The sequence below is a fragment of the Rana temporaria genome, chromosome 12 (genome assembly GCF_905171775.1).
Source record: "Rana temporaria chromosome 12, aRanTem1.1, whole genome shotgun sequence".
NCBI classification, from domain to species: domain Eukaryota; kingdom Metazoa; phylum Chordata; class Amphibia; order Anura; family Ranidae; genus Rana; species Rana temporaria.
The window spans coordinates 117,697,803-117,724,417 of record NC_053500.1 but is presented as its reverse complement, the minus strand read 5'-3'; the positions used below and the strand labels follow the sequence as shown (position 1 = coordinate 117,724,417).

The 26,615-nt window shown below is 47.5% G+C and overlaps 2 protein-coding genes across 2 annotated transcripts in view; one reads left to right on the top strand and one right to left on the bottom strand.

The window, feature by feature from the left end:
* Positions 1–17,722, top strand: part of NECAB3 (N-terminal EF-hand calcium binding protein 3) — a 111,018-nt gene extending 93,296 nt beyond the window's left edge. Inside the window, exons 11-13 of the mRNA XM_040330344.1 lie at positions 472–549; positions 14,424–14,515; positions 17,414–17,722. Of these exons, the coding sequence (XP_040186278.1) occupies positions 472–549; positions 14,424–14,515; positions 17,414–17,439 (196 nt within the window). The 3' untranslated portion in view covers positions 17,440–17,722. The remainder of the gene's footprint in view (positions 1–471; positions 550–14,423; positions 14,516–17,413) is intronic.
* Positions 6,643–11,017, bottom strand: LOC120918659. Its single transcript, XM_040330343.1, has 2 exons — positions 7,921–11,017; positions 6,643–7,119 (listed from the first exon to the last, which is right to left on the bottom strand). The coding sequence occupies exon 1, from the start codon at positions 10,896–10,898 to the stop codon at positions 9,498–9,500; it is 1,401 nt and encodes a 466-aa protein (XP_040186277.1). The 5' UTR covers positions 10,899–11,017; the 3' UTR covers positions 6,643–7,119; positions 7,921–9,497.
* Positions 17,723–26,615: the final 8,893 nt, after the last annotated feature.

The window sequence follows — 26,615 nt, the reverse complement described above, 5'->3', positions numbered from 1 at the left end:
AGAGAAGAGCAAATACCACCAAAAGAAAGCTCTATTTGTGGGAAAAAAAGGACGCCGATTTTGTTTGGGAGCCACGTCGCACGACCGCGCAATGGTCATTCAAAGCCTGACAGTGCTGAAAGCTCAAAATTGGCCTGGGCAGGAAGGGGGTGAAAATGCCCGGTATTCTTTACCGCCAGAATTGTGGCGGTATTCGGCCACTAGCAGTGCGATTTTACCCCCCGCTAGCGGGCGAAAAAGGGTTAGTACCGCCCGCAATGCGCCTCTGCAGAGATGCGTCGTTTTCGAGTGGTAAGGACCATTTAGATTTTAAAGCTAAGTATTAACTAGAGTGGTTTTAGTAGGCTGGGAAAGCAGAGATGAATGCAAAATGGCCATTTAGTAAGTATTGTAGCATAATTTAGTAATTACCTTAAGACCAGACACAATATTTTTGACCATACATTGGAAACTGTGTTTTGTTTTATTCAGTGTGTCCGTCCAGAAGCTGCAATCTCAGCCAGGCTATATCTTATATGAGATATGGGAGGGAGAAGACTCCTGGAAAAGGTAAGTGTGACTCTTCAGTACGGGAGTCCCTAAATCTTGCAAGGGAGCAACTCTCCTTCTTATTGTACATTATTCCTTCTTGGACCATTCTATGACTGCCATAAAATCCAACCCACACACAGCCAACATCATACCTCCCAACTTTTTGAGATGGGAATGAGGGACACCTATCGGCAAAAGTATGCAGGCATAGGACACACCCCTTGCTACGCCCCCTTAACCACTTCCCGCCCGGTCCATAGGGGATTTACGTCTGGGAAGTGGTTCTGAAATCCTGACTGGACATCCATGGACGTCCTGCAGGATTTCATGCAGCGCGCGCCCGTGGGGGCGCACAGCGCGGCGATCGGTGATGCGGGGTGTCAGTCTGATCTCCGGCGGAGGCTCTTTACCACGTGATCAGCCGTGTCCAATCACGGCTGATCACGATGTAAACGGGAAGAGCCGTTGATGGCTCTTCCTCACTCGCGTCTGACAGACGCGAGTAGAGGAGAGCCGATCGGCGGCTCTCCTGACAGGGGGGGTTGGCGCTGATTGTTTATCAGCGCAGCCCCCCCTCGGATCGCCACACTGGACCACCAGGAAATCCCACACTGGACCACCAGGGAAGGGCAAAAAAAAAAAGTCAGTGGAAAAAAATAAAAAACAGTATGGGCACTGACTGGCAACATGGATAGTGCTGCCCCACAGTGTCCATCAGTGCCACCCCACAGTGTCCATCAGTGCCACCCCACAGTGCCCATCCATGCCCAGTGCCCACCTATCAGTGCCCATCTATGCCACCCATAAGTATCCATCAGTTCCACCCATAAGTGAAGCCCATCTGTGCCGCCCATAAGTGCCCATCAGTGCCGCCCATGAGTGCCCATCAGTGCCGCCTATGTGTGCCCATCAGTGACGCCTATGTGTGCCCATCAGTGCCGCCTATGTGTGCCCATCAGTGCCGCATACCAGCGCCGCCAATCAGTGCCACCTCATCTGTGCCCATCAGTACTACCTCATCGATGTCCATCAGTGCCATCTCATCGGTGCCCATCAGTGCCCGTAAGTGAAAGAGAAAACGTACTTATTTGCAAAAAAAATAACAGAAAAAAATAAAAACGTATTTTTATTTGAAAATTTTCATTCTTTTTTTAGTTGTTGCGCAAAAAAAAAAATCGCAGAGGTGATCAAATACCATCAAAATAAAGCTCTATTTGTGGGGGAAAAGGGACGCCAATTTTGTTTGGGTACAGTGTAGCATGACCGCGCAATTGCCATTCAAATTACGACAGTGCTGAAAGCTGAAAATTGGCTTGAGCGGGAAGGTGCGTAAGTGCCTGGTATGGAAGTGGTTAAAGGAGAATTGTACAAAAAAAAGAAAAGATTGGTTAAACCCACAAGTGCTTTTTTTTTTACCACTATTATGCTTTAAATTGGCTTTTGGAGTTTACAAATGCAGCAATTTAGAAATGAGGTGACAGGTTTAGTGCTGAAAAACACTTTTTGAATGATAAAAAGTGGATTTTATATACATCCATATAGACCAAAATGAGGGACAAATGAGGAGGAATGAGGGACAGAGGGACATTGCTATAAATTCGGGACAGTCCCTCGAAATCCGGGACAGTTGGGAGGTATTGGGAGGTATGCACCATGTTCATATCCTGAGATGGCTTCACTATTCTTGAAAATCTCAACCTAAAAGTAGAACTAAAGGCAAATATTTTGTCTCATTTTTGATTGAGAATAAGGGAGGGTTAGAGGGTTAACCCTGTTGTTTATTTTTCTAGTTTTGACATGTTTGGTATCTATTTACCCTATTTACAGAATTGTATATTTTATAGAAATCAGGATTTTAATGGTTCTTTGTGAACTAAAATTAAAGGGGAGTTCCACCCACAATTTCACTTTTTAAATATAAATACCCCTGTAATACACAAGCTTAATGTATTCTAGTAAAGTTAGTCTGTAAACTAAGATCTGTTTTGTTAGGTTGTTACAGCATTTAGATAGTTTATAATCTAGAAATAAACCGTGGCCATCTTAAGTGTGGGCATCATGAAGCCAGACTGTATGACTTCCTGGATTTCAGCTTTGCATATCTTGCACATGCTCAGTGCACAAGCAATGTAATAGGTTTCAGTCAGGTTTGCAAGGACTACTGGGAAACATGATGCCTATCCCAGAAACCCTTGCGAATAGCCTAGGCAAATAAGGTGGAGGAAGTAATGAATGACTACAAAATAAAGGTATTTACAAGCAACAAATTAAATAAAAATTGTCCATTCTGAACACTATGAGATTAGAGCATGCAGCACAGACAAACATAAAAAAAATGGGTGGAACTCCACTTTAATATTAGTGTATTTGTTACTGACAAAATATAGGTCTGATACGCATTTACACAAATATTGTGCAACATAAAAATTTGCAACTAACATCTTTTTATTCTACAGGTTATTTACTTAAAAAAATATAATCTTTGAGGGTTAAATATTTTTTTTAAAGTAAATTAGGCGAATTTCAGCATGTGTGGCAAAAAAAAGAATAAAATGCTTTGATGGCGAAAAGGAATAAAGAAGGGACTGTGCATGCTGCCACCTAGTGCTACAAAATGAGAATAACAGGTGCCCTTAGTTAAAAGAATATCATTAAATCGAACACATTCACAGATATTTGCTTTCATTAAATACGACAAAACATTTTTTTACTCACTTATTGAGTATGCCTCTTTTTTATCTATTAAAGTGGTAGTAAACCGCAAAAATAAAAAAAGTAGAAAAAAATGGTCCCTGCAGGATAATAGAATAATATGCTGGTATGCACCGCATATTAGCACGTTTTGAAAGACTTACCTTATGTAGCACTACCCTCGAAAAAACTGCTGGTTTGTTTTGGGGGGCATGTTACCTCATGGCTCCTCCGCCGTCCTAGGCCTAGGGATGTACGGTGCATATAGTAGTAAAGGAATGTCCAGGACAGGTGTCTTTTCTGTGCTCTTTATTACCCAGCCGGGTAAAAACAGTAACTTGTGGTGAAAGGTAGAATTGAAAGGAGAAGGAGAACAGCAGATTCAGGCGTAGTAATCGGGAAACAGTCCTGCTCCCACGTGTAACACTTCTTGCGCCACTCCTGCCTGAGTGGACTTAGTGTACCCGGACAGGCCTCTCTCACTGACCTGGCAGCCAGGTTATCACTCGAACTTTTAGGGAAAAGTCTCTGCCACAGACCCTTCTAGAGTGGACTCAGGGAGAAACCTCTGCCACAGGCCTTCCCCGTGATTGTGATTACGGAGATGATCCTCCTCGGTAGAATTGCGCCTGGATCTCCTTCAGATTGTTTTCAGGTACCGACTGACAGGTGACCAGTCTCTCAGTGTCCGACTACCTTGATCCCCGGTGGTTTGTCGAGACCCTATTGGATCGCCAGCCTTTCATTGGCTCTCCTCAGATGGACTCCCCACCGAACAGCTATCTCGCTTGGGATCTTCAGGATTGGGAACCCAGTCGACTACTGGGCTCCCTGCCACAGCTCAAATGTTCCGGACCAACATGGTCCCGGAACCAGAAACACTGCGTCACTGTACCCAAATAAAATTGATGTCCTTTTTCCCCACAGGAAAAAATATATTAGTTAAACCCACAGGTGCTTTTTTTTTACCACTACAATTCTTTTATATCGGCTTTTGAAGTTAACAAATGCAGTTAACAAATGCAACCGAGCGAGTGGCGAGCGCCGGGATCAATCTGATCCCGAGCCCCGCCGAATGTTGCCGAGTGTGACCGAGTGTGGCCGAGTCCCATAGCAGGTCCCGGCTTCTGGAGCCTGCGCATCGCCTATAATGGACGTCCCACTGGTCCAATGTCGTGACTGCGGGACGTGTGATGTCCATCATAGGCGCTCTCTGACGGAATGACTGCCTGCTGCTGTGACACCGCTGAACTGAGGTAGGTCAGAACCGTCAGACAATGTAATAATGTGTATGTTAGGCCCCGTACACACGGCCCGAGCGGACAATTTACGGCGGACATTTGTCCAGCCGACGGATTTCCAGCGGATAAAAATTTCTTAGCATGCTAAGAAATCTATCCGCTGGAATCCTGTCCCTCGGACTTATCCGGTCGTCTGTACAGACTCACCGGATAAGTCCGTCCGATCCCCTTCCCTCGCATGCGTCGTAATGATTCGACACATGCGTGGAAGTATTTACCTTCCAGCGTCGCGCACATCGCCGCGTCATCGTCGCGGCGATGGCGTGGACACGTCACCGCGGATGTTTTCCGCGCGGATTTTGATCTGATGGTGTGTACAGCCATCAGATCAAAATCTGGAGGAAAAATGTCCGATGGAAACGGATATCCCCTCGTCTGTATGAGGCCTAAATGTCAGTGTATGTCAGGTAGGTCAGTGTAGATGGGTAACTACCGTCAGTGCAGGTAGGTCAGTGTATGTAGGTCACTACCGTCAATGTATGTAGGTCAGGTAGGTCAGTGTGTGTAGGTCAGTGTATGTCAGGTAGGTCAGTGTATGTAGGTCACTACCATCAGTGCAGGTAGGTCAGTGTATGTAGGTCAGTGACACTGACCTACATACACTGACCTACCTGCAATGACGGTAGTGACCTACATGCACTGACCTACATGCACTGACCTACATGCACTGACCTACATACACTGACTCAGTGTATGTAGGTCAGTGTATGTAGGTCACTATCGTCAGTGTATGTAGGTCACGTGCTAGCCCAAAAAAAAAGCGTGCGTCACATACAAAACGTCCCCTGTCCCCCCCCGGTTCCCGGCCCCTGGTCTTTTTGCCACCTAGCAACGCCCCTGATGCAGGGACTAGATTTATTTCTCGCTATACTGTATATATCAATAGAAACACATCACCCCGTAGCCTAGAATAGCATGGCACTTTTTGCCTCCTCCCCCATCCCTTCTTCAAGCTTACAGACCCCACTGTCCGCCAGTAGCTCTTTCCTGTGAATACCAGAAGTTCAGGAAAGCAGCAATGAGAAAATAGGAGCCAGCAGCATTTGGAAAGTGCAAGTGCTGGAAGTTGGAAAGTGCAAGTGCTGGAATAAGAATGTTCACAAATACTGAGGAATGCTTATTATATTGTGCTCAATGGGGGAGATTTGTTAAAACTGGAGCACCAAGAATGTGGTGCAGCTGTACATGGTAGCCAATCAGCTTCTAACTTCAGCTTTGACAATAAAACCTGAAAGCTGATTGGTTTCTGTGCACAACTGCACCAGATTTTTCACTCTCCAGTTTTAGTAAATCACCCCCAATGTGTTCATCTAAAAACCACTGAGGGTTTAATACTACTTTCAGGGTAGATCTTTGGAATTAACTGTCTTTTATGAGATTTTTTGATAAATATCTGTGATGTGTGAAGCAGGGCAGTCATTTGCAGATCTGGAGCAAGGATGATAAGTTGTCATTGAACAGCAGAGTAAACAACAGCTGAGTTGGAAGTCTACGTGCAGCCGGCCACACTTGTTCAGTATTTAGCTCATAAGGCAGGTTGGACTATATAATCAGAAAATCAATAAACCACCTGTGTACCTGACAAAGAACAATTCACAGCAACCTAATAAAACTCGGCAACAGACAGTATCTGCTACAGCTCTGTATAATAACACAATGGAATCTCATAAACACAAGTACAAGACTGATACCAACCAGAACGATATCAAGCTTTGGATTGCGTGGGGAAGACACAGAACCTCATCTATCTTGTTATTGCTATTGGCTGTCAAAAGAACAGAAAGTAAGGAAACATCTCTCCATTTCCTTTCTCTTTGTTGGTTGACAGAACAAGAAGGAAGGGGAATTTCTCCCAACAGGGCAAAGGCAGTAATAAAACAATGCTTCTTCTAGAGTGGAGTAGTGTTAGAACATTTGTCAGCTTTTTATTGCTGTGTGTCCCCATTAGGGAAATTTCTGCTCAGTTCCTGTCCGGGTGCCGAGTGTCAGTACAGAACCTCCTCTTTGAGGACACATACAGCATTAGTGTTGGGCGAATGGTTCGGCCCAAACTCATATTCGGCCTAATCACTTTGGCTGTTCGCCCTGCTGAACACCCTGCAATTGCACAGTGCATGACTCAGGTAGCCTGGATACCCTGAATTGGACCATTAACGACACTAACCCATACCACCCCCTCTTATGCTAAATTAAAGAAACTGAGGCAACACCTGAGATTGGAGAATAATTGGCCATAGCAGCCGTAACTTTTATTAACACATTTTACATAACAAGAATTTTGTTAACTTTTCATTATTTTAAAATATATAAATATAATACATTTCAAACCGCCATATAAAAATGGCAACCATACACAGACATGTGGTCCAAGGAAGTAACACACCTAACATTTTACACCATTTTACACCATTCTCCTGCGGGACATAAACAAACCCCAGCCGCCAGCCTTAAAGGCATAGCAACACCCCCTATCCCGCAGTACACCAATTCCCGTTTTCCAGCGGACACCATTCCGGTGGAATACGGAGGGGGTCCATAACCGCTGGACCCCCACACTTCCGTCTTAATTGTTCCTTTCTTTGACCTCCTGGACCACCTGACACCGCCACCACTACTGCTGCCATGACGACTCCCATCCGTGACCTGAAAAAGAAGAACACACACGCACAACACACAAAAGAGACAAAACAGGGGAGGGTGGGTGGGAAAATCTGCCTCCTTCTGCTGTCTCCCTACACGCTGCTGAGCCCCGTAGCTCCGCCCCTCCCTTAAATAAACTCCCAGAGCCCGGGAAACTGCTCTCCAGCACCGCCTACCCCCTTCTCCTCACAGCCTGGTTAACCCCCTGTGTCCCAAGCACGCTGGTCATGCCCGCCCTCTGCCTATTCCACTACTTTCCATGCTCCGGGCTTCTCTTGACTCAGGTAGCCTGGATACCCTGAATTGGACCATTAACGACACTAACCCATACCACCCCCTCTTATGCTAAATTAAAGAAACTGAGGCAACACCTGAGATTGGAGAATAATTGGCCATAGCAGCCGTAACTTTTATTAACACATTTTACATAACAAGAATTTTGTTAACTTTTCATTATTTTAAAATATATAAATATAATACATTTCAAACCGCCATATAAAAATGGCAACCATACACAGACATGTGGTCCAAGGAAGTAACACACCTAACATTTTACACCATTTTACACCATTCTCCTGCGGGACATAAACAAACCCCAGCCGCCAGCCTTAAAGGCATAGCAACACCCCCTATCCCGCAGTACACCAATTCCCGTTTTCCAGCGGACACCATTCCGGTGGAATACGGAGGGGGTCCATAACCGCTGGACCCCCACACTTCCGTCTTAATTGTTCCTTTCTTTGACCTCCTGGACCACCTGACACCGCCACAGCCTGAGAGGTTAACCCCTTATCCTCGAGGGCCACCCCACACCCGCAGGGCCCTACGGATTCCATCCTCCAACCCCAAGGTCCATAGATCAATCCCTATATCCGATAGGTGAACTCCGTCCCTCCTGTGAAACAAACCTACATCCCTCTCCAACTCAGAGTGCCGAATAACTATTCCTCCGTTACGTGCCACAAACCTCCCCACCACTTGATTAACCTTTATCCTCGCCTTGTTCAGCCTATCCACTGATCTAGCCGTCCGCCATGCCGTCCTAACCACCATATCTGACCATACCACGATTAACCCTGGGAATGACATTCTCAGGGACATAAAATCCGCCTTAATTGCCAGTATCAGCTCCCCCATCGGCCGGACACCCAAATCATTACCCCCCACATGCAAAACCAGCACATCTGGGGGGCGATCGAGCCGGGCGTAATGGCCGACTTCAGGAACCACCCTGCTCCATTCCATCCCCCGAAAACCCAGCCAGCGAACCCATGCCTCCCGCCTAGAAATGCCCAGTTGCCTGCCATCCGGTCGGGCGTCGGCTCTCCTGGCACCCCAGAACACGTAGGAGTGCCCCAAAATCCATACGAGGCACGGGAAGCTGTCATCTGTAATAAAAACAATTTTTTGTAGCTATATAACACCAACCTTCGTCTTAACCTTACCCTTTTCCCACGCATCACCCTTAATCATTCAGCAAATATGGACGCACATAGGAGCGGAATCTCCTAGATTCCCACCTGCCTATTTTTCTAACGGCCGCCTCATCCAACCCGCACCGCGCAGCCTCGGTGGCCGCCCCGATGCGGAAGGAGTGCGAAGCATACCGTTTTTCGTCATACCCCGCTGCACACAAGCATTTTCTGAACACCTGTACAAACTGAAATTTTGATAAAAACGTCCCATCCCTGTGTGTAAAAAATGCCCCCAGCCCTATCGGGCGAACGCTCACAAACTCCCCAACAGTTCTAACCGGACACACCTCGGAACCCGGTAATGCATAAAGCACCACCCGTGTTCCCCTCCCCACCTGGTCCGTCTTGGACCGGCGCAATATGATCACCACCCTGTCCCCCTCCACTCGCACATCTTGAAAACCGAATCCACCCTCCACCGCTTTTGACGGGCTAACCAATTCACCCAACCGAAAAGCCCCAAAAAACGCCACCGAAAAAACCGCCCGAAAGAGGATCCCCTCATATCCCGACGAACACACCTCCCCCAGCTTGCCGCAGATCGCTTGAAGCACTGCGAACGACACCGGTCTACGCAAATCCCTCCGCACCTTACCCCGCCGGTATCCTTTCACCGTTTGTTTAACCCAAAAATTCTTTGTAAAATCTTGCAACCCTTGTAATTTAAAAAGGAATGCGAGCCCCGCCAGCTTGCGTTCAATGGCGGAAACAGACCCCCCATCTTCCATGTGCCTAGAAACGAAATACAGCACTAACCAACTGCCTTCCTTCCCCCCACCCCCCAAATCAACCCCAACCTGTCGCAGGAAATTGAACCACTCCACCCAGACTCTGGAGTACGCCGTCCACGTCGCCCCACTCACCGACCGTTGGATCCAACGCGCGGCAAGTCCAAAGCAGTGTCCCAAAGCCACGCCGGGCAAGGCACCCCGGTCCGCTCTGCCGTAGGAGCCAACTCCCTGAACCTGCCCCACTGAAAACGAGACAGAGAGTCAGCGAGCGTGTTGTCTACCCCCGGTATGTGCACCGCATATAGAAATACATTAAACTGCAGACACCGTAGTACCAAATGTCTCAGCAACCGGACCACCGGCAATGAGGAAGCGGAGATCCGGTTGATGACCTGCACTACCCCCATATTGTCGCAATTTAGCCTCACCTTCAAATTTTTCCACTCTTCCCCCCACAATTCCATTGCCAGAACCACTGGAAACAACTCCAGCAGTACTAAGTTCTTGAGGAAACCTGCCTTCCTCCATGAATCAGGCCAAGGTTCCGCACTCCAACGGCCCCGAAAAAAGGCCCCGTACCCCGTCGACCCAGCCGCGTCCGTGACTAAGTCCAAGTCGAAGTTACTAACAGGCCCCTCCATCCAAACCGACCGCCCATTAAACGTTTCCAGAAACGTGTGCCATACTCTCAGGTCCTCCTTCAGTTCCCTGGTCAATCTTATGAAATGCCTAGGCGATTTCACCCCTGCAGTGGCTGCCGACAGCCGTCGGCAAAACACCCTCCCCATGGGTATGATCCGACACGCAAAATTGAATTTTCCCAGTAATGATTGCAATTCCCTTAGTGTGACCTTGTTGCGCCCCAAAAAATCCCGAATCGCCAGCCTAAGATTCTCCACCTTGTCCGGCGGCAACCGGCACTCCATTGCCTGGGAATCGATCACAATCCCCAGAAAACTGAGCTCCGTAGTAGGGCCTTCCGTCTTGTCCGCCGCCAAGGGAACCCCAAATCTTCCCGCAATGTGCTGCAATGTCGCCAATAGAATCGCACACACCCTGGAGGAAGGGGGTCCCACGCACAAGAAGTCATCCAAATAGTGGACCACCGAGTCCACCCTAGCCACATCCCGGACCACCCATTCCAAGAAGGAACTGAACGTTTCAAAAAACGCACATGAAATGGAGCAACCCATGGGCAGACACCGATCCACATAAAATTCCTCCTGCCACCGGCAGCCCAACAGGCGAAAACTGTCTGGGTGTACCGGCAACAATCGGAAAGCGGCTTCAATGTCCGATTTTGCCATAAGTGCCCCTTTTCCATACCTCCGCACCCAGCTCACCGCCGCATCAAATGACGTGTATGACACCGTACATGCTTCCGGGTCAATGGCATCGTTCACCGACCCCCCTTTTGGAAAAGAGAGGTGGTGAATGAGGCGGAATTTGTTGGGTTCCTTCTTGGGTACCACCCCCAGTGGAGAAACCACCAAATCCCGTATCGGTTGCTCCTTAAATGGCCCCCCCATCCGCCCCAGCAATACTTCCTTTCTCAATTTTTCCGTAACTACCTCCGGGTGTTCCAAAGCGGATCGCAAATTCCTTGCCAGCGGAGGCGCTGTCGACAAGGTACACGGTATGCGAAACCCCTCCGTAAAAACCGAAGTTAGCAATTGCGCGGCCGCGATGTCCGGATACCTACCTAGAAAAGGACGCATCCTTTCCACTTTCACCGGCGTCACCCCCTTTTCCCGCAGACTCGCCACCCCGCTTGCTACGCTTAAAGCACTTGGACAGAGGGTGGTTACCCCCGCAACCCGAGCACTCGTGCTTGAAACGACAAGATCCTCCAAACTTGCAGGACCCCTCGTTAAATTGCCAGCAAACTCCCCACTTTTTTCCGGCCGACGGTCCCGAGGCTGCGGCCCCCCCGGCCCCCCCCTGAAAAAACTGACCCGGCGCCCGCGGCGCAGACATAAGTCGCATCCACAAGGTGATATCCTTGTGGTCCCACCTAATGGATGGCCGTACCGCCATACGCTGCCGGAATTGCTCGTCGTAACGCAGCCACCCCGTACCACCATAAACTCGGTGCGCTTCCCCGATCGCATCCATGTAACAGAACAATGCTGCACAGTGTTCTGGCTTCTTATCGCCAATAACACTGGCCAGTATTGCATAGGCCTGCAGCCAATTTCCAAAGGTGCGAGGGATGAGGCGGTAACGCCTCTTCTCCTCGTCCTCTTTTTTTGAATCATCGGGCTTAACCCTATCTAAATTAAATTTTTCAAGAGGAAGCAAGGAAAAAATCTCCACATACTCACCCTTCACAATTTTCTCCCTCACTTCCGGCTTCAGATGCGAACCTAGGGGACCCTCAAAACATACATATACCTCACATTTTGCTGCATCTGCAATCCTAACTATATCTGCTCTGGTAGCCGCAGTTTTATCTTTTGTGGCGTCCCCTGCTTCACTGCCTGCCGGAACAGCCGCTGCCGCGCTGACGAGGGGGGCGACCACCACCGCCGCAGGAGCAGCCGCTGCCCCCCCATTTTCCCCAGCCCCCCCCACCCATGGTGCAACCTGCGGCGGCACCGCAGGACCCACAGCAAAACGCTGTAACAGGTCCCGCAGACCCCCCAGCAGGTCCTGCAACTGGCCCGGGACCCCCGGAGCGGCGGGAACCGCCCCCGCAGCCCCAGGCGCCACCGGCCCCTGTGCAACCGCACCAGCAGCCCCCGGGTTAACCCCCCCCATCCCCAATAAGGTACACAAAGCATTATTAAAATCAAGAGTAGGTAAGGAGGTAGTCCTACCTGGCTGCCTGGGAACCGCACCACCAGCCGCCGCCGCTACATCCACCGATGGTAGTCTCACGTCCTCCTCCTCGTCGTCGGACACCTCGCCCTCCGATCGGTCTTCTGCTGCACCGCACGGCACTTGTGGCCCCCCAGGCGAAGCAGATCTGGGAGCCGCAGACCCCAGGGGACGCCTGGATCGCACTTCTGCAGTCTTCTTCTTGGCTTGGCCCCCCTTCCCCCCCGTGTTCTGCGGCCTAGCCACCTGCTGATCCTCCACACAGTCCTGGGCTTGCTGCCCCCGACCCCCTGATGCAGCTGCCGTGTGGCTGGACGGCCCGCTGTTCCTGGCCCCACTATTCCCTCGCCGGGCCTCTCCACTGGAACCCACACTAGCGCTGGGTGTTGCTGGCCTCTGCGCCTGTCTCCCTCTTCCCGGTGAGGACCGGGCGCCATCCCGGCCGTAGGCCCCGCCTCCCGAGCTCCTCCGCGTGCGAGGGTACCGTCCGGACTCCCCCCCGGCCGCAAGCTGCGACCGCTTGGCCGGCGGGGGCGACGGGTCATCCACTGGGCTCCTGGCTGCTCTCCTCAGTCGCCCCGACATCTCGGGCGAGTAACGCACCGGCGGCCGCGATTGCCGTGCGCGCGACGGCGTTTCCTGCGACCCCCCCGCATGGTCCTCGATGAGCCCCCCTATCTGACTCTCCAGCCACTCCGGACCTTGCTCCGCCGCCCTGGCCCTAAGCCTAGCTAATAGGAGATCCACCTGTGCCATAGCCGATACTTTGAAGGCGCAGAGCAAAAATCTGCCTCCTTCTGCTGTCTCCCTACACGCTGCTGAGCCCCGTAGCTCCGCCCCTCCCTTAAATAAACTCCCAGAGCCCGGGAAACTGCTCTCCAGCACCGCCTACCCCCTTCTCCTCACAGCCTGGTTAACCCCCTGTGTCCCAAGCACGCTGGTCATGCCCGCCCTCTGCCTATTCCACTACTTTCCATGCTCCGGGCTTCTCTTTCTGCGCCCTGATTGGGCAAAGCTTTTCCCAATTAGGGTGCACCAAGAAGCCAGCCGCGGAGTCCTTAACAACCGATTAGTTATCAACTGTCAATGGGCTTCCTTGCTGACATTTGAATAAAAAAAAAAACATTTGCCGGTAAAAATAGTAAAAAAAAAAAAAAAAACGCTGTGGGCCCCCCCCAATCCATGGGACTGGACACTTCTGTCTTAAAGAGTAATAAAAACACAGAGACAGTTTTTGACAATTTCTCTATTAAAAAAATAAAAAGATAGTGTCCCCCGATTCATCGCCAATCCCAATGCCGATGCGTAAGCCCGCCTAATTCAAATTAGGAAGGTAGTGGGCGTGTTGTATTAAAATTAGCCGTGACCCCATGTAAATGACTTCCCGAACGAACGGCGCATGCGCGCGCATGCTCAGAATCACGTCAAATTTACGCCCTAAGATACGACGGCTCAATGGCAACGACGTGAACGTAACCTACGCCCAGCCCCATTCACGTACGACTTACGCAAACGACGTAAAATCCGACAGCAGTTCCGACGTCCATACCTAACATGACTTAGACCAACTATTTGGTGGTTTATCTTTACGCCTGAAAAACGCCTTACGTAAACGGCGTAGCTTACTGCGACAGGCGCAAGTACGTTCGTGAATCGGCGTATCTTGCTCATTTACATATTCGACGCGTAAATCAATAGAAACGCCCCTAGCGGCCAGCGTAAATATGCACCCAAGATACGACGGCATTGGAGACTTACGTCGGTCGTAGGAAGCCAAAATTCTGGCGTATCTTGTACTGTGAATACAGCGCATAGATACGATGGCGCATCCGTGGACTTACGCGGCGTATCATTAGATACGACAGCGTAAGTCTTTCTGAATCTGGTCCTATGTGTGTATACTGTATGTGTATATTGTGTGTGTATACTGTGTGTGTGTGTGTGTGTGTGTGTGTATACTGTGTGGCCCCATAATCTATTTCCTGGGGGCCCCATGATCTCCTATTGCCCGGGGGCCCCAAAATCTCCTATTGCCCGGGGGGCCCCTGAGTTGTCAGTCCGCCCCTGTATGTATATATATATTTATTACAATATATATTAATTAGCACTTACTATAATATTTACATTCTTCAATCAAGACCTATAGGAAAAACACATAGCTTATTGATCAGTTATCAGAGTTTCATACACCACACAGTTGTTTATTGTCAATTTTCACTTTCTCTTTCTGTTAGTCATCTTCAGTGTGTACAAAGCAAGGCCTTTCAGAGAGCATCCATCGATTGTCTGGAGGGCCCAGAGGAGATCAAGACCATGCTATTCCCAGGTGAACATCCGCAGAGGTCTATACAGATGGGTATTTGCAATAATGCATTAAATATGTATCTCTCATTTTTTTTGGTTAGGAGCGCCTAGTAAAAAATGATCTTCTCACTTGAAGGTTTTTTTTAACTATTTATTTTAACAGAAATGTCAGATACAGCCAACGCATTTTGGCGGAACTGGACTCCTCCCTTTTCAGGGCCTGGGTGATAATGTCTGAATAAGGATGAAATGTCAGAGTGACATGAGTGCAGTGATGGTAGCAGACCTGATCATTGTTTGGGGGAAGGGAGTCAACCAAGCTAGATTGCTTAAAGGGGTTGTAAAGGTTCGTGTTTTTTCACCTTAATGCATCCTATGCATTAAGGTGAAAAAACACCTGGCAATGACGGCCCCCCCCCCCCAGCCCCCCGTTTTACTTACCTGAGCCCGTTCACCTGCTGTGCGCATCCCCTGACGTTCTCTTCTAAACAGAGTCTGGCCGTTGATTGGCTAGGTTGATAGCAGCACAACCATTGGCTCGCGCTGCTGTCAATCACATCCAATGACGCGGCGCACCAGGGGGCGGAGCCGAGTGATAGTCGGCGGCTATATAGCTGTATCACGGGAGCGCCCCTGCAAGCTAACCCCCTTGGGAGAACGCTTCCCACAAAGGAGGTTAGCTATTGCGGGGAGACGCCAAGACAGCCACCAAGGGACCCCAGAAGACGAGGATCAGGGCCACTCTGTGCAATACAAACTGCACAGTGGAGGTAAATATAATATATTTGTTATTTAACAAAACAAAGCCTTACAACCCCTTTAAAGAGGAGCTCCAGGCTCCCCCCAAAAAAGTAAGTTAGCAGCTACAAATACTGTAGCTGCTGACTTTTGATATAAGGACAATTACCTGTCCAGGGTGCCCGCGATGTCCTTACCTGAGCTGATTCTTCAATCAGCTTCAGGTGCAGGTGTCCTGCTGAGAATTGTCCCCCGGCGGATTTTGCCCACTCTGTCCTGCGCACGCGTAACTATTGCGTGCGCTTGCGCAGTAACGCTCACAACGGACCTTCGAAAATAACCAAACCTCAACAAGCTGTGAATAACCTATACATGGCGCATGCGCTATGCGTACCATATTGTGCCACATGCTGACGCACGCTCCCGAAGCTCGCTCCACTCTGCAAGGGGGCGGGTGTATTACAATTATATTGTGTAAGGGGAAGATGGCACAAACTCCCCCATCAACAGTGCAAAACTCGCTCTTCTTTTCATACACACGCCCCCCTTGCAGACTATATAATTGAAATACACCCGCCCCCCTTACAGAGTGGAGCGAACTTCGGGAGCGTGCGGCAACGACTGTCACAATTCCCTGTTCATTGCGCAGATGCAGTCTACAGCTCATGCGCAGCTCTTCATGTTCGGTAATTTTTGGAGCTGGAGCGCTGCGCCTGCGCAGTCCAGGGCGGGCATTATCCGGCGGGGGGACACATCTCGACAAAACACCGGCATAGCAAGTACGGGAAACAGGAAGTGAAGTCTTGTGGCTTCACAGCTGGTTTCCTACTGTACATGCGTGAATGCGTGAGCCACGCTGCGCCTTGTGAATGGTCCTGTAATCTTTTGGGACCTGTGATGTGTCCCAGAAGACTTGGGGCGGGGGGGGGGTGCAATCTGAGGTGAAAATTTGAGCGGGTACCTGACAAAACCAAGTGCCTGCTCCCCCCCCCAAAAAAGTGGAGGGGGTGGAGCTCTGCTTTAAATGCAGTAGAGAAAAGTGAGGTTACCATATGCCTTATACGGGCAGCACAGTGGTTAGCATTTATGCCTTGCAGCACTGGGGCCCTTGAATCTTGGCCAGGATACAATTTGCATGTTCTCCTTGTGTTTCTATGAATTTCCAACCACATTCCGAAGACATGCTGGTAGGTTAATTGGCTCCAGTATGTGTGTACAAATTAACTATATTCTGCAAGCCTGAGCAATTGGGAAGGGTTGAGAAAAAAACAGATGACCAACCTTTGCCAAAGCGATTCTAGGGAAAATGGCTCTCAGGTAAATCAGACATGATGCCCACAGAGCTGACCCACAGAATCACTGAGTTGGATACAATTTTACTAATCTATACATATAGGGCCAGATCCACAGAACAATTACACCGGCGTATCTATTGATACGCCGCGTAATTTCAAATTTTGCGCGTCGTATCTTTGTTTTGTACCTACCTATGGATGCGACAGGCGTACGTCATAGTACGCCGTCGGATCTTAGGTGCAATTTTTCGGTGGCCGCTAGGTGGCGTTTCCGTCAAATTCCGCGTCGAGTATGCAAATTAGCTACTTACGGCGATCCACCTACGTACGTCCGACCGGCGCATTGTTTTACGTCGTTTGCGTTCGGCTTTTTCCGGCGTATAGTTAAACCTGCTATTATGAGGCGTACTCAATGTTAAGTATGGCCGTCGTTCCCGCCTCGCATTTTGAATTTTTTACATCGTTTGCTTAAGTCGTTCACGAATAGGAATTTGCATAGAATGACGTCACCGTCGTAAGCATTGGTTTGTTCTGGTTAAATTTCGAGCATGCGCACTGGGATACCCCCAGAGACGGCGCATGCGCAGTTAAAAAAAGAACGTTGTTTACGTCGGGTCACAACGTATTTACATAAAACACGCCCCCATCACAAAGATTACGCCGCCAAAGATACACTACACCGCCGTAACTTACGGCGCAAATTCTTTGAGGATTCGAAAAAAAAAGTTACGGCGGCGTAGTGTATCTTAGATACGCTGCGCCCGGTGGAAGATTACGCGCAGGTACGTGGATCTGCCCCATAGCCTGTATTTTAGCTGTTTGATCTGAATTAATTTACATTTCTCAGAATCCTAAGCAATGACAGCCCTTCTTTTTTGTATTTGCAGCTTCCTGGTGGTTTTTTGAGTCATAAGCGACCGCAACGTTCCATGGGGATAAGATCCGCGTTCTTTGGACTATATATCAGTTACCTTTGGGGACAAAGGCAATTTACGCATCCTAGCAACCTTGTCTTTATGTCGTTGGTTGAGTTTTAACCCTTTTCCTTTGCTCTGCTCTCGTTCGTGATTTGGTTATCATCTTTTTCTCGATGAATTTCATGCAAAGAATGTATATCAAGCTACTTTGAAAGTGCAAATATTTAGATTCCTGAGAGGTTGTACAATAAAAATACAGTTGCTCTGTGTGAAGCGTGACTTTATTTTCCATATTTTTATTTTCTTAGCTATTGGTAGAAATGCTTCATATCACCAGGGCTACTGAAAAGACAGTACAGCCAACCCTCCTGTACTGGGCCCGATCCCCATCAGTTGAAAAAGGGGTTCCAGGCACCTTCTGAGCAGGACAGCTGGCTGTACTGTCTTATTGCAGACACCCATCCTCTTCTGCCTCCCCCTGCAGCACTGCCAGCTTCTCCTTCTCCCTCTGGCTGCACTGTAGAGGGACTGGTTCTAGCATATACGCCCCTTCCATCTCCTGTCCGGGCCCCTCCATGTTTGCCACTTTCCTTCACAGTGCTGCTAGCTTCCCTCCTCTTCTTTCCCTCTGGCAGCTGCTGCAGGCACACAGGGGGATGTTTCAGGATAGAGAGCAGGCGAAGGGGGCGGCAAATATGTCATTTACTGGCCCCTTCCTTACCCAATTGAACACAGTGAGCAATCGGTACCAATCATTCCTGTGTCTATTCACCACTAAAACATAGTAAACTATAATTGCTATGCTTCAGTTTTGAATGAGCAGGAAGCCAGGAGTACTTTCTATTCCTTCATCTGAGCAGCTGAGGCTGCAGAGAAAGGGACTGATAAATGTTCTCAGTCACTTTTGCCTAGGGGGCCCTGTCAGGTAGGCTGTATTGGCCCCGCTGAATTTCTATCAGCAGCCCTGCATGCTGAAAGAAATGGTTTCAGTAAAGCTTCCCTATTGGCCCAAGGAGAACAAAAAAGGTTGAAGCTTCATGTGAAAGAAGAACCTTTATATTTACGGTACCTGTCCCAATGGGTGGTGAAGTATACTATATATTCACTTTCTTGCAGTGTTGTGGAAGCTGCTGCTATCTGACACTTCCAGGTGTGTTGCATAGTATGTCCACCACCAAGCATTGTGGCTCCTCCTGCTAACTCATACAACACTACTGTGTCTTGCAGTAATGTAGGGTTTGGTTGGAGGAGCCATGGCACCCAACTAGGGACTGACAATCCAACACACCTGGGAAGCAGCAATGGCTGCTATCTGACTCTGCCACCAAGCATTGTGGCTCTTCCTGCCAACCCGTACAACACTACTGTGTCTTGCAGTAATGTAGGGTTTGGTTGGAGGAGCCACAGCACCCAACCAGGGACTGACAATCCAACACACCTGGGAAGCAGCAATGGCTGCTATCTGACTCTGTCTGACTCTGCCACCAAGCATTGTGGCTCTTCCTGCCAACCCATACAACACTACTGTGTCTTGCAGTAACGTAGGGTTTGGTTGAAAGAACCATGGCACCCAACCAGGGACTGGCAATCCAACACATCTGGCAAGCAACAATGGCTCCTATCTGACTCTGCCACCGAGCATTGTGGCTCATCCTGCCAACCTGCACAACACTACTGTGTCTTGCAGTAACGTACGGTTTGGTTGAAAGAGCCATGGAACCCAACCAGGGACTGGCAATCCAACACACCTGGCAAGCAACAATGGCTCCTATCTGACTCTGCCACCGAGCATTGTGGCTCCTCCTGCCAACCTGCACAACACTACTGTGTCTTGCAGTAACGTAGGGTTTGGTTGAAAGAGCCATGGCACCCAACCAGGGACTGGCAATCCAACACACCTGGGAAGCAGAAATTGCTGCTATCTGATGCTTCTAGGTGTGTTGGATAGTATGTCCACCACTGAGCATTGTGGCTCCTCCGGCTAACCCATACAAAACTACTGTGTCTTGCAGTAATGTAGGGTTTGGATGGAGGAGCCATGGCTCCCAACCAGGGACTGACAATCCTTGCTACCCAGAACAGGTAAGTATAAAATGTCTACATCATGCCCAGCAGCCGTCAAGATATAAGATATGGAAAATTACTTCTTGCCAATGTAAGTTGGAAATAAAAATGATTCCTGGAGTTCCGCTTGCATTGGCAACAAGGCGGCTTTAAAATGACTAATCTTTTTCAGCAAATGAGGGAGTGGTCAGTGTGATAAAGATTTTAATCTATGCAAACAATAATAGTTTTTATTGGGTTTTCTTCATCGGGGTTACTGTATGAGCAGGAAATAATTACCATCCCAAGTATAAGCTTAAAGGCACTGAAATAGGGTGCACCACCAAAACAAACAGTAAATTCCTACCGCTAAAAAACACAAACACAAAGTGATGTAAGAAATGACAGTAATATAAACAACATGAACAATAATAAGTTGTATTCATAATGGTAATAACATTAAAGGTATGATGTTCGACATTGCTATATACTCTATTATTAAAGGTGGAACTCACTAAAAATGGTTTGGATTAAAGATTATTCTTGGTAAATCCTGCGAGTGCCCGATGGGCTTTAAATAAACATTATGTGGTTTGTTCATATTCTCTTATTCTCAACAGATTACATTTTCCATCTTCGGTTTAGATCCACCTACACTCTCGACCTAATAACCTTTATACTATTAGAAAGTATTGCATTGTATCAGTGGATCGGTCCTTTAAATTCACAGGTCCCATGAATATTTTGATGAAAAAAATATCACTGTCCTGCCATTAAAAGAAAACCACTATTGAGCAGTCTTGCCCAGGCTAAAGCTCCTTTCCACAAGGATCATTGTGGGCAGATAATGTCATTAGATCCTGAACAAAGCCAACTATTGTCAGATAGACCCTGCGTGCAGGGCCGGATTTGCTCTCCCTGCCGCCCCAAGGCCAGGTTCCGCAATGCACCCCCTCCCCGCCAACCGAACCCCCCCCCCCCCCCCAAATCAACGGAGAATGGGTGGCACGGTTATTTTTACTTTTTTATCACTTTTTTTTTGTAGCTTGTCGCTTACTTTTATAAATTTTTGTATCATTTTCTTATTATTTTCCTTATTATTTTTTCTTATTCTTTACATTTTTATTTTATTAATTTAATTATTATTTCTTATTATTTATTTATTTTTTATCAATTTTTTTCACTTGACATGTTCTCTTTATTGACCCTGTCAGCTCCAAAACAGGAGTCCTAGCAGAACTCCTGTCACAGCTGAGATGGGAAGAGCACAGCTCTCCCCTCTCTCTGTGTACATCGGCAGCAGGGACAGGAGACAGACTCGGTGGCCGGGGGGAGGGGGGAGTCCTGAAGACAGAGCCAGCAAAGAGAGATATGTGGGGTGGGGGGAGAGGGGAGGACGGACGAGAGCACACATTTTACAAGTGATTTCGGCGACATCGCCACAATCACTTGTTAACGAGAGAGCGGATTCCCCCATAACTTACCGCCCTTAACTGTATGTTACTGTACGTCGGGGGACTCCATGCCACTGCCGCCCCTTGGCACCCTGCCTCAGCCCCTCTGACACACCAGGTTGAGTGTACAAACATACAATATCACAAGCAATCACTGGACATAATACTAAGTACCCAATAGTATAAGGTGACCAGATTTTTAAAATGAATTCCGGTGACATATTTTTTTTTTACTAGTAATGGCAGCAAGCAGCGACTCTCTGACTGTCGCAGCCGCGCCTCACAGCCTCTCAAGTCCCTTATCCCCGCGGTCCCCGGCTACTACTGGGTGGGGAGCGGAGGAAGATCACTTCGCCAGGGAAGGCAAGGAGATAAGCAGGCAGGCGGCTGGCCGGGACTTGAACCAAGGCAGAAGAACATACAAGCTGGAGCTGAATGGGCATGCACCCCGAAACTGAAGAAATATTCCCTCCGCTTCGACCAGCACATGATCATCAGAAAGGGACACAGATAATGAAAACAAAATACACCCCCTAAATTAGTAGGAGCACTGACTATCTTTGAAATTGCCCCTGTTCAAATCCAATCCCAAGTAGTGCTATATAAATGATAAAACAGGCACCAGTAGTAGAAAACGTTTTCAGTCTTGGGCTTTGATTCACCTACACTCCTGACCTCAAACCCTAATACTAATACTCCAAGATGGTAAATGTCACCCAATATGATTGGTAACTAGGCAAGCATAAAATGTATCAACAATGGTAATAACACAATTTAGCATAGAAAGTGATTAAGGGGAAAGACTAGGCATAAGATGATATTTGGTGTCCAGAGCAACCTAAATATTAACAAGGCCACTTCGATTGCAGCAGTGGCAAAGTTTAATCTACCGAGTACTGCCAGAGCGCATTTATGACGGCAATGCTAAACCTAGACCAAAAGGTTATGCACTGTCCAAAAGAAAAGGAGGATGGTAGTGGAAGTGGCAGGGGAACAATGGGGACCTGCAAAATAATTATTATGAGAGGGACAGTCATTTGAGATGCTATTCTGCCGGCTCTCGTTGGGTCCCTTTAACCACTTGCCAACCATGCTCCCCTGCTGGCAGGTGAACAATCGTATGCTCTGCTCTCCCTCTCTCCTCATCAACTTTCTCAGACAGTTTAGAAAAAATCCTCTCTCCACTCCTCCTACTGCACAGTGTCTATTGGGATCTCTGGTCCAAAGAGTTTATGGGTCCTATAATATGGCTGCTGTCCCAATTTACAACTCCTAGAAATTCTCAGCACTCTGCAAAGAAGTCTATGGGCTTGCTTGGCTTTAGCTCTCCCCCTGCTGGCTGGAGGAAAATTGTGCAGCATAGCATTAGAATCTCAGTAGAGGGAGAGAAGAAAAAAAGGCACTGGGGTTGATTTACTAAAGGCAAATCCACTTTGAACTACAAGTGAACTTGGAAGTGCAGTCGCTTTAGATCTGAGGGCAAGATCTGAAATGAGGGGAAGCTCTGCTGATTTATCATTCAATCATGCAAAAACAAAAATGCTGTTTTTTTTCTTCCTTGCATGTCCCCCTCAGATCTACAGTGACTACACTTCCAAGTGCATTTGCAGTGCACTTGTAGTGCAAAGTGGATTTGCCTTTAGTAAATAAACCCCCCCTGTCTACTTCTCCATATTGCTTTAGCCTAGCACTTGGCTACACATGTTTCTAGAGAACATTACGTTATAGTTCCTCTTTAACCATATGACCTTGTGTTAGTGATTAGTAATTAGTGAATTAGATCATGATATATAAACCTGACATGGGTTTGAAAAACAAGTTTTTCCACTCTGGCAGCTGGCAACGCAGGCAGGGTAGGACAGTCACGGGAGTAAATGCAATTAACTAGCCTGGCATGACAGTAATATATGTTTATGCGTTACAGCTGAACGCCAGGCAATCTGTTAATTACACATTTGAAAAACATATATGGAAATGTTTTGCATGCTCCTGATTGGTAATTATTTGCAGTCGTTCTTGTGATTTATGTAACCCTGCCAGATAACCCTGACTTCCACAGCAGGAGCAGTAGAACAGCATGGTAAAGAACCCACCTCCTTGAAGCTGATAAAGATGATTAGGATGATGAAGAAGCAGCAGCACAGTTCATCGCTCTCTCCTCCTATCTGCATGTTACCTATCAGCACATGTGCAGTGCAGCAGGATCCTAGTGTTGACTTTCTCTCTCTCTGTCAGTGCTGCTGTGGAGGGGACTATAGGAGACTACTATCGAGAAAAATCCAAGTGTTTCCACTAGTTGCCTTTAGATGTATATCAATCAGCCATAACTTTAGAACCACTGACGGTTAAAGTGAAAAATATTGATTATTTCATTATAATGGCATATGAAAGTCGATGGGATATATTAACCTCCCTGGCGGTATGATTCTGTCTGGAATTACGTACCAAAAGCGGTACAATTATTTTGCAAGGAAATTTGGCGTTTTATACTGTAGGCCTGTAATTTTTAGAAATAACTCACTTAAATCTGACCAAGCAAGAGTCTTGTAGGCATCCCGGGTATGATATTTTTTTTAAAACAAAATGATAAATTATAATATAATAAATAATTATAAATAATTATAACAAATAATAATATAATTATAATAAAAATTATTCAATAATGTAATCAACTCAAAATCACTGAAATTTGCTCAGTTGCAGAATTGTCGCTGTCATTATTTTTTTTTTTTTATGACGAATTTCCCCACAAATCGCTATCGCACATTTCTGTAAGTGATTATAATTTATTATTGCTGTTTTCTAGCTGATCTAAAACCATTTTTGACATAAAGGGACACTTTTGGACAATCTACAGTTTTTAGGCAGAAATGACATTTTTTATTTTATAAAAGTACATGTAGGGGACTGGGCAGACCACTAGGGACAAGGGGGGTGTGTATTTTTTACATACAGTACTGTAATCTATAAGATTACAGTATACTGTATGTAAAGTGTTTGTTTACTTTTTTGAATCTGGCGCCGTTCTCCGCTCCCGTGCGTCGTAACGTCGCAGGGAACAGAGATCGGCGGCACACGGGGAGACTGTGAATCGAGCGAGGAGGTCCCGCTCGCTCACACAGCGGGGTGGCATCGCTGGATCCAGGGACAAGGTAAGTAACTTGCCTGTGGATCCAGCGAAAGGTAAGCCGCGCCGCTGCACACTCTGCACGTCCACCCCAAGCGTGACTCGGGGTTACCGATCCTAGCATAAAAAATCAACCCCGAGTCACGCTCGGGTTTACCGCCAGGGAGGTTAAGCAGCAAGTAAATATGTTGCCCCTAAAGTTGATGTGTTGAAACCAGAAAAATGGGCATTGCTTGCCTATGGGGCTGTGCAGCCACAGACTGGTTAGGGTGCTCATGCTGACCCGTGTCCACAGTCAAAAGCAACTACAATGGACATGTGAGCATCAGAACTGGACCATAGAGCAATGCCAGAAGGTGGCCAGGTCTGATGAATAGCGTTTTCTTTTACATCATGTGGATGACTGGGGGGCAGTGTAATGATTTGGGCAATAATATAAAAAATGGTACTAAAGCGCTAATACGGTGCACATTCAAGTAAAAACAACAATCACAAACACAAAGGATGAATAAATGATAGCAGCTGCAGTCATAAAGTGGTGTGCTGATAACCAAAAAGTGAATTAAATAAATGTAACGATGAGCTACTATCAACCCTTAGTGACCCATGAATAAGTCACGTGACGTGTGACGTAACGCGTAGGGGGAGGAGCCGAGTGATACGATCAGCGGTGTTCTGAGGTTGACAGAAACCGAGTGAGGAGATCGCTCCACTGAGCTGAGTTACAGGCTGTCTCTTCTTTCTCCTGGATATGTGAGTGCATTACACCTGTGTGGCCACGCATTACGGTCTTAATATACTGCGCAATGAGTGCACCTCTGTCTGTGTTTTCTTCCATATGAGCTATTATCAAGATTCTGAACAAGAAAGTGGTAAAGCATAGTCCCTGGAACGAAGTAGCTGGATGAATTGATTTGATTACACTGAGTGATTAGACACACAGACTTTCATCTCTCTGTTTGTTGGTTTGGAGATTTATGGAACATGATTATCTATTGCTGCTTGGACTATTTTATTTTATCGATTTATTCACGCATTTTCCCTATTTATTGCACTAATTTGCACATTGACTCTGCGGAGCAGACATATATATATATATTTTTATATATATATATTGCCGCTTGGATCACATCTATTTATTGCAGGCATTTGCACACTGACTCTGCGGAGCAGTTTTAACATATTTTTATTTTCATCACTGTACTACTCACTAAGGGTCGATTGTAGCGCATCGTTACATTTATTTAATGCTTTAGGCAATGTTCTGCTGCGAAATCTTGGTCTTGAGATTCATATGGATGTTACATTGACACGCACCACCTAACTACCATTGTTGGTGATCAAGTACATCTTTTCATGGAAACAGTATTCCCTAATGGTAGTGGCCTTTTTCAGCAGAATAATGGGCCCTGCCACACTGCAAAAATGTCTCAAGAATGATTTGAGGACCACAACAACCAATTGAGCATCTGTGTGATATGCTTGAAAAACGATTCTGTTCCATGGAGGCCCCACCACCTCACCTTCCCCCTTGCGTCAGAGGGGGCGGGGTCACGTGACGGGTGGCCCCGCCTCCCCAAATAAGAAATGTCACAGCTTCAGCCGCGTCATTCGCTGGGCTGTGTCCAGCGGAGAGAGGAGGTCGGCGTGGCTGCGCTCTGGATGGATGGATCTTCTCATCGCTGGACCGGATATCACCCGTCGCTGGATACAAACAATGTTGGACCAGGGAGCTGGGACCGAGTAGATTACCACCGCTGGATTTTTTTAATTTATTTTTTTATTAATAAAGGACTTTTTTCTACGGTGTGTGTGTGTGTGTGTGTGTTTTTTTCCAACTATTTACACTTCCTTTGTGAAATGGTAGGGGTACAATGTACCCCATTACCAATTCACATAGGGGGGGCAGAATCTGGGGGTCCCCTTTGCTAAAGCGGTCTTCCAGATTCTGATAAGCCCCCCGCCCGCAGACCCCCACAACCACCGGGCAAGGGTTGTGGGGATGAGGCCCTTGTCCCCATCAATATGGGGACATCCTCCCCATGTTGAGGGCATGTGGCCTGGTACGGTTCAGGAGAGGGGGGGGCGCACTCTGTCCCCCCTCTTTTCTGCGGCCGACCAGGTTAACGTGCTCAGATAAGGGGTCTGGTGTGGATTTTTGGGGGAACTCCACGCCGTTTTTTTTTTAATTTGGGGTGGAGTTCCCCTTAAAATCCACACCAGACCTGAAGGGTCTGGAATGGATATTTGGGGGGAACCCCATGTAATTTTTTTTAAATTGACGGTGGGGTTCCCCTTAATATCCATACCAGACCTGAAGGGCCTGGTAATGGAATTTGGGGGGACCCCCATGCTATTTTTTTATTTTTTTATGAATAAATTCTCTTTGAATTGCCAGAGCCGACAACTCATTATAGCCGCAAGTCCAGTTTTAAAATACTTTTTTTCCTTTGAGAAATGACACTTTGTGCAGGGACAGTTCTAAGTACGGAAAACATGCGATATTTCACATGTCAACTTTACACCCCCCCAGGTAAGAAATTTAAAG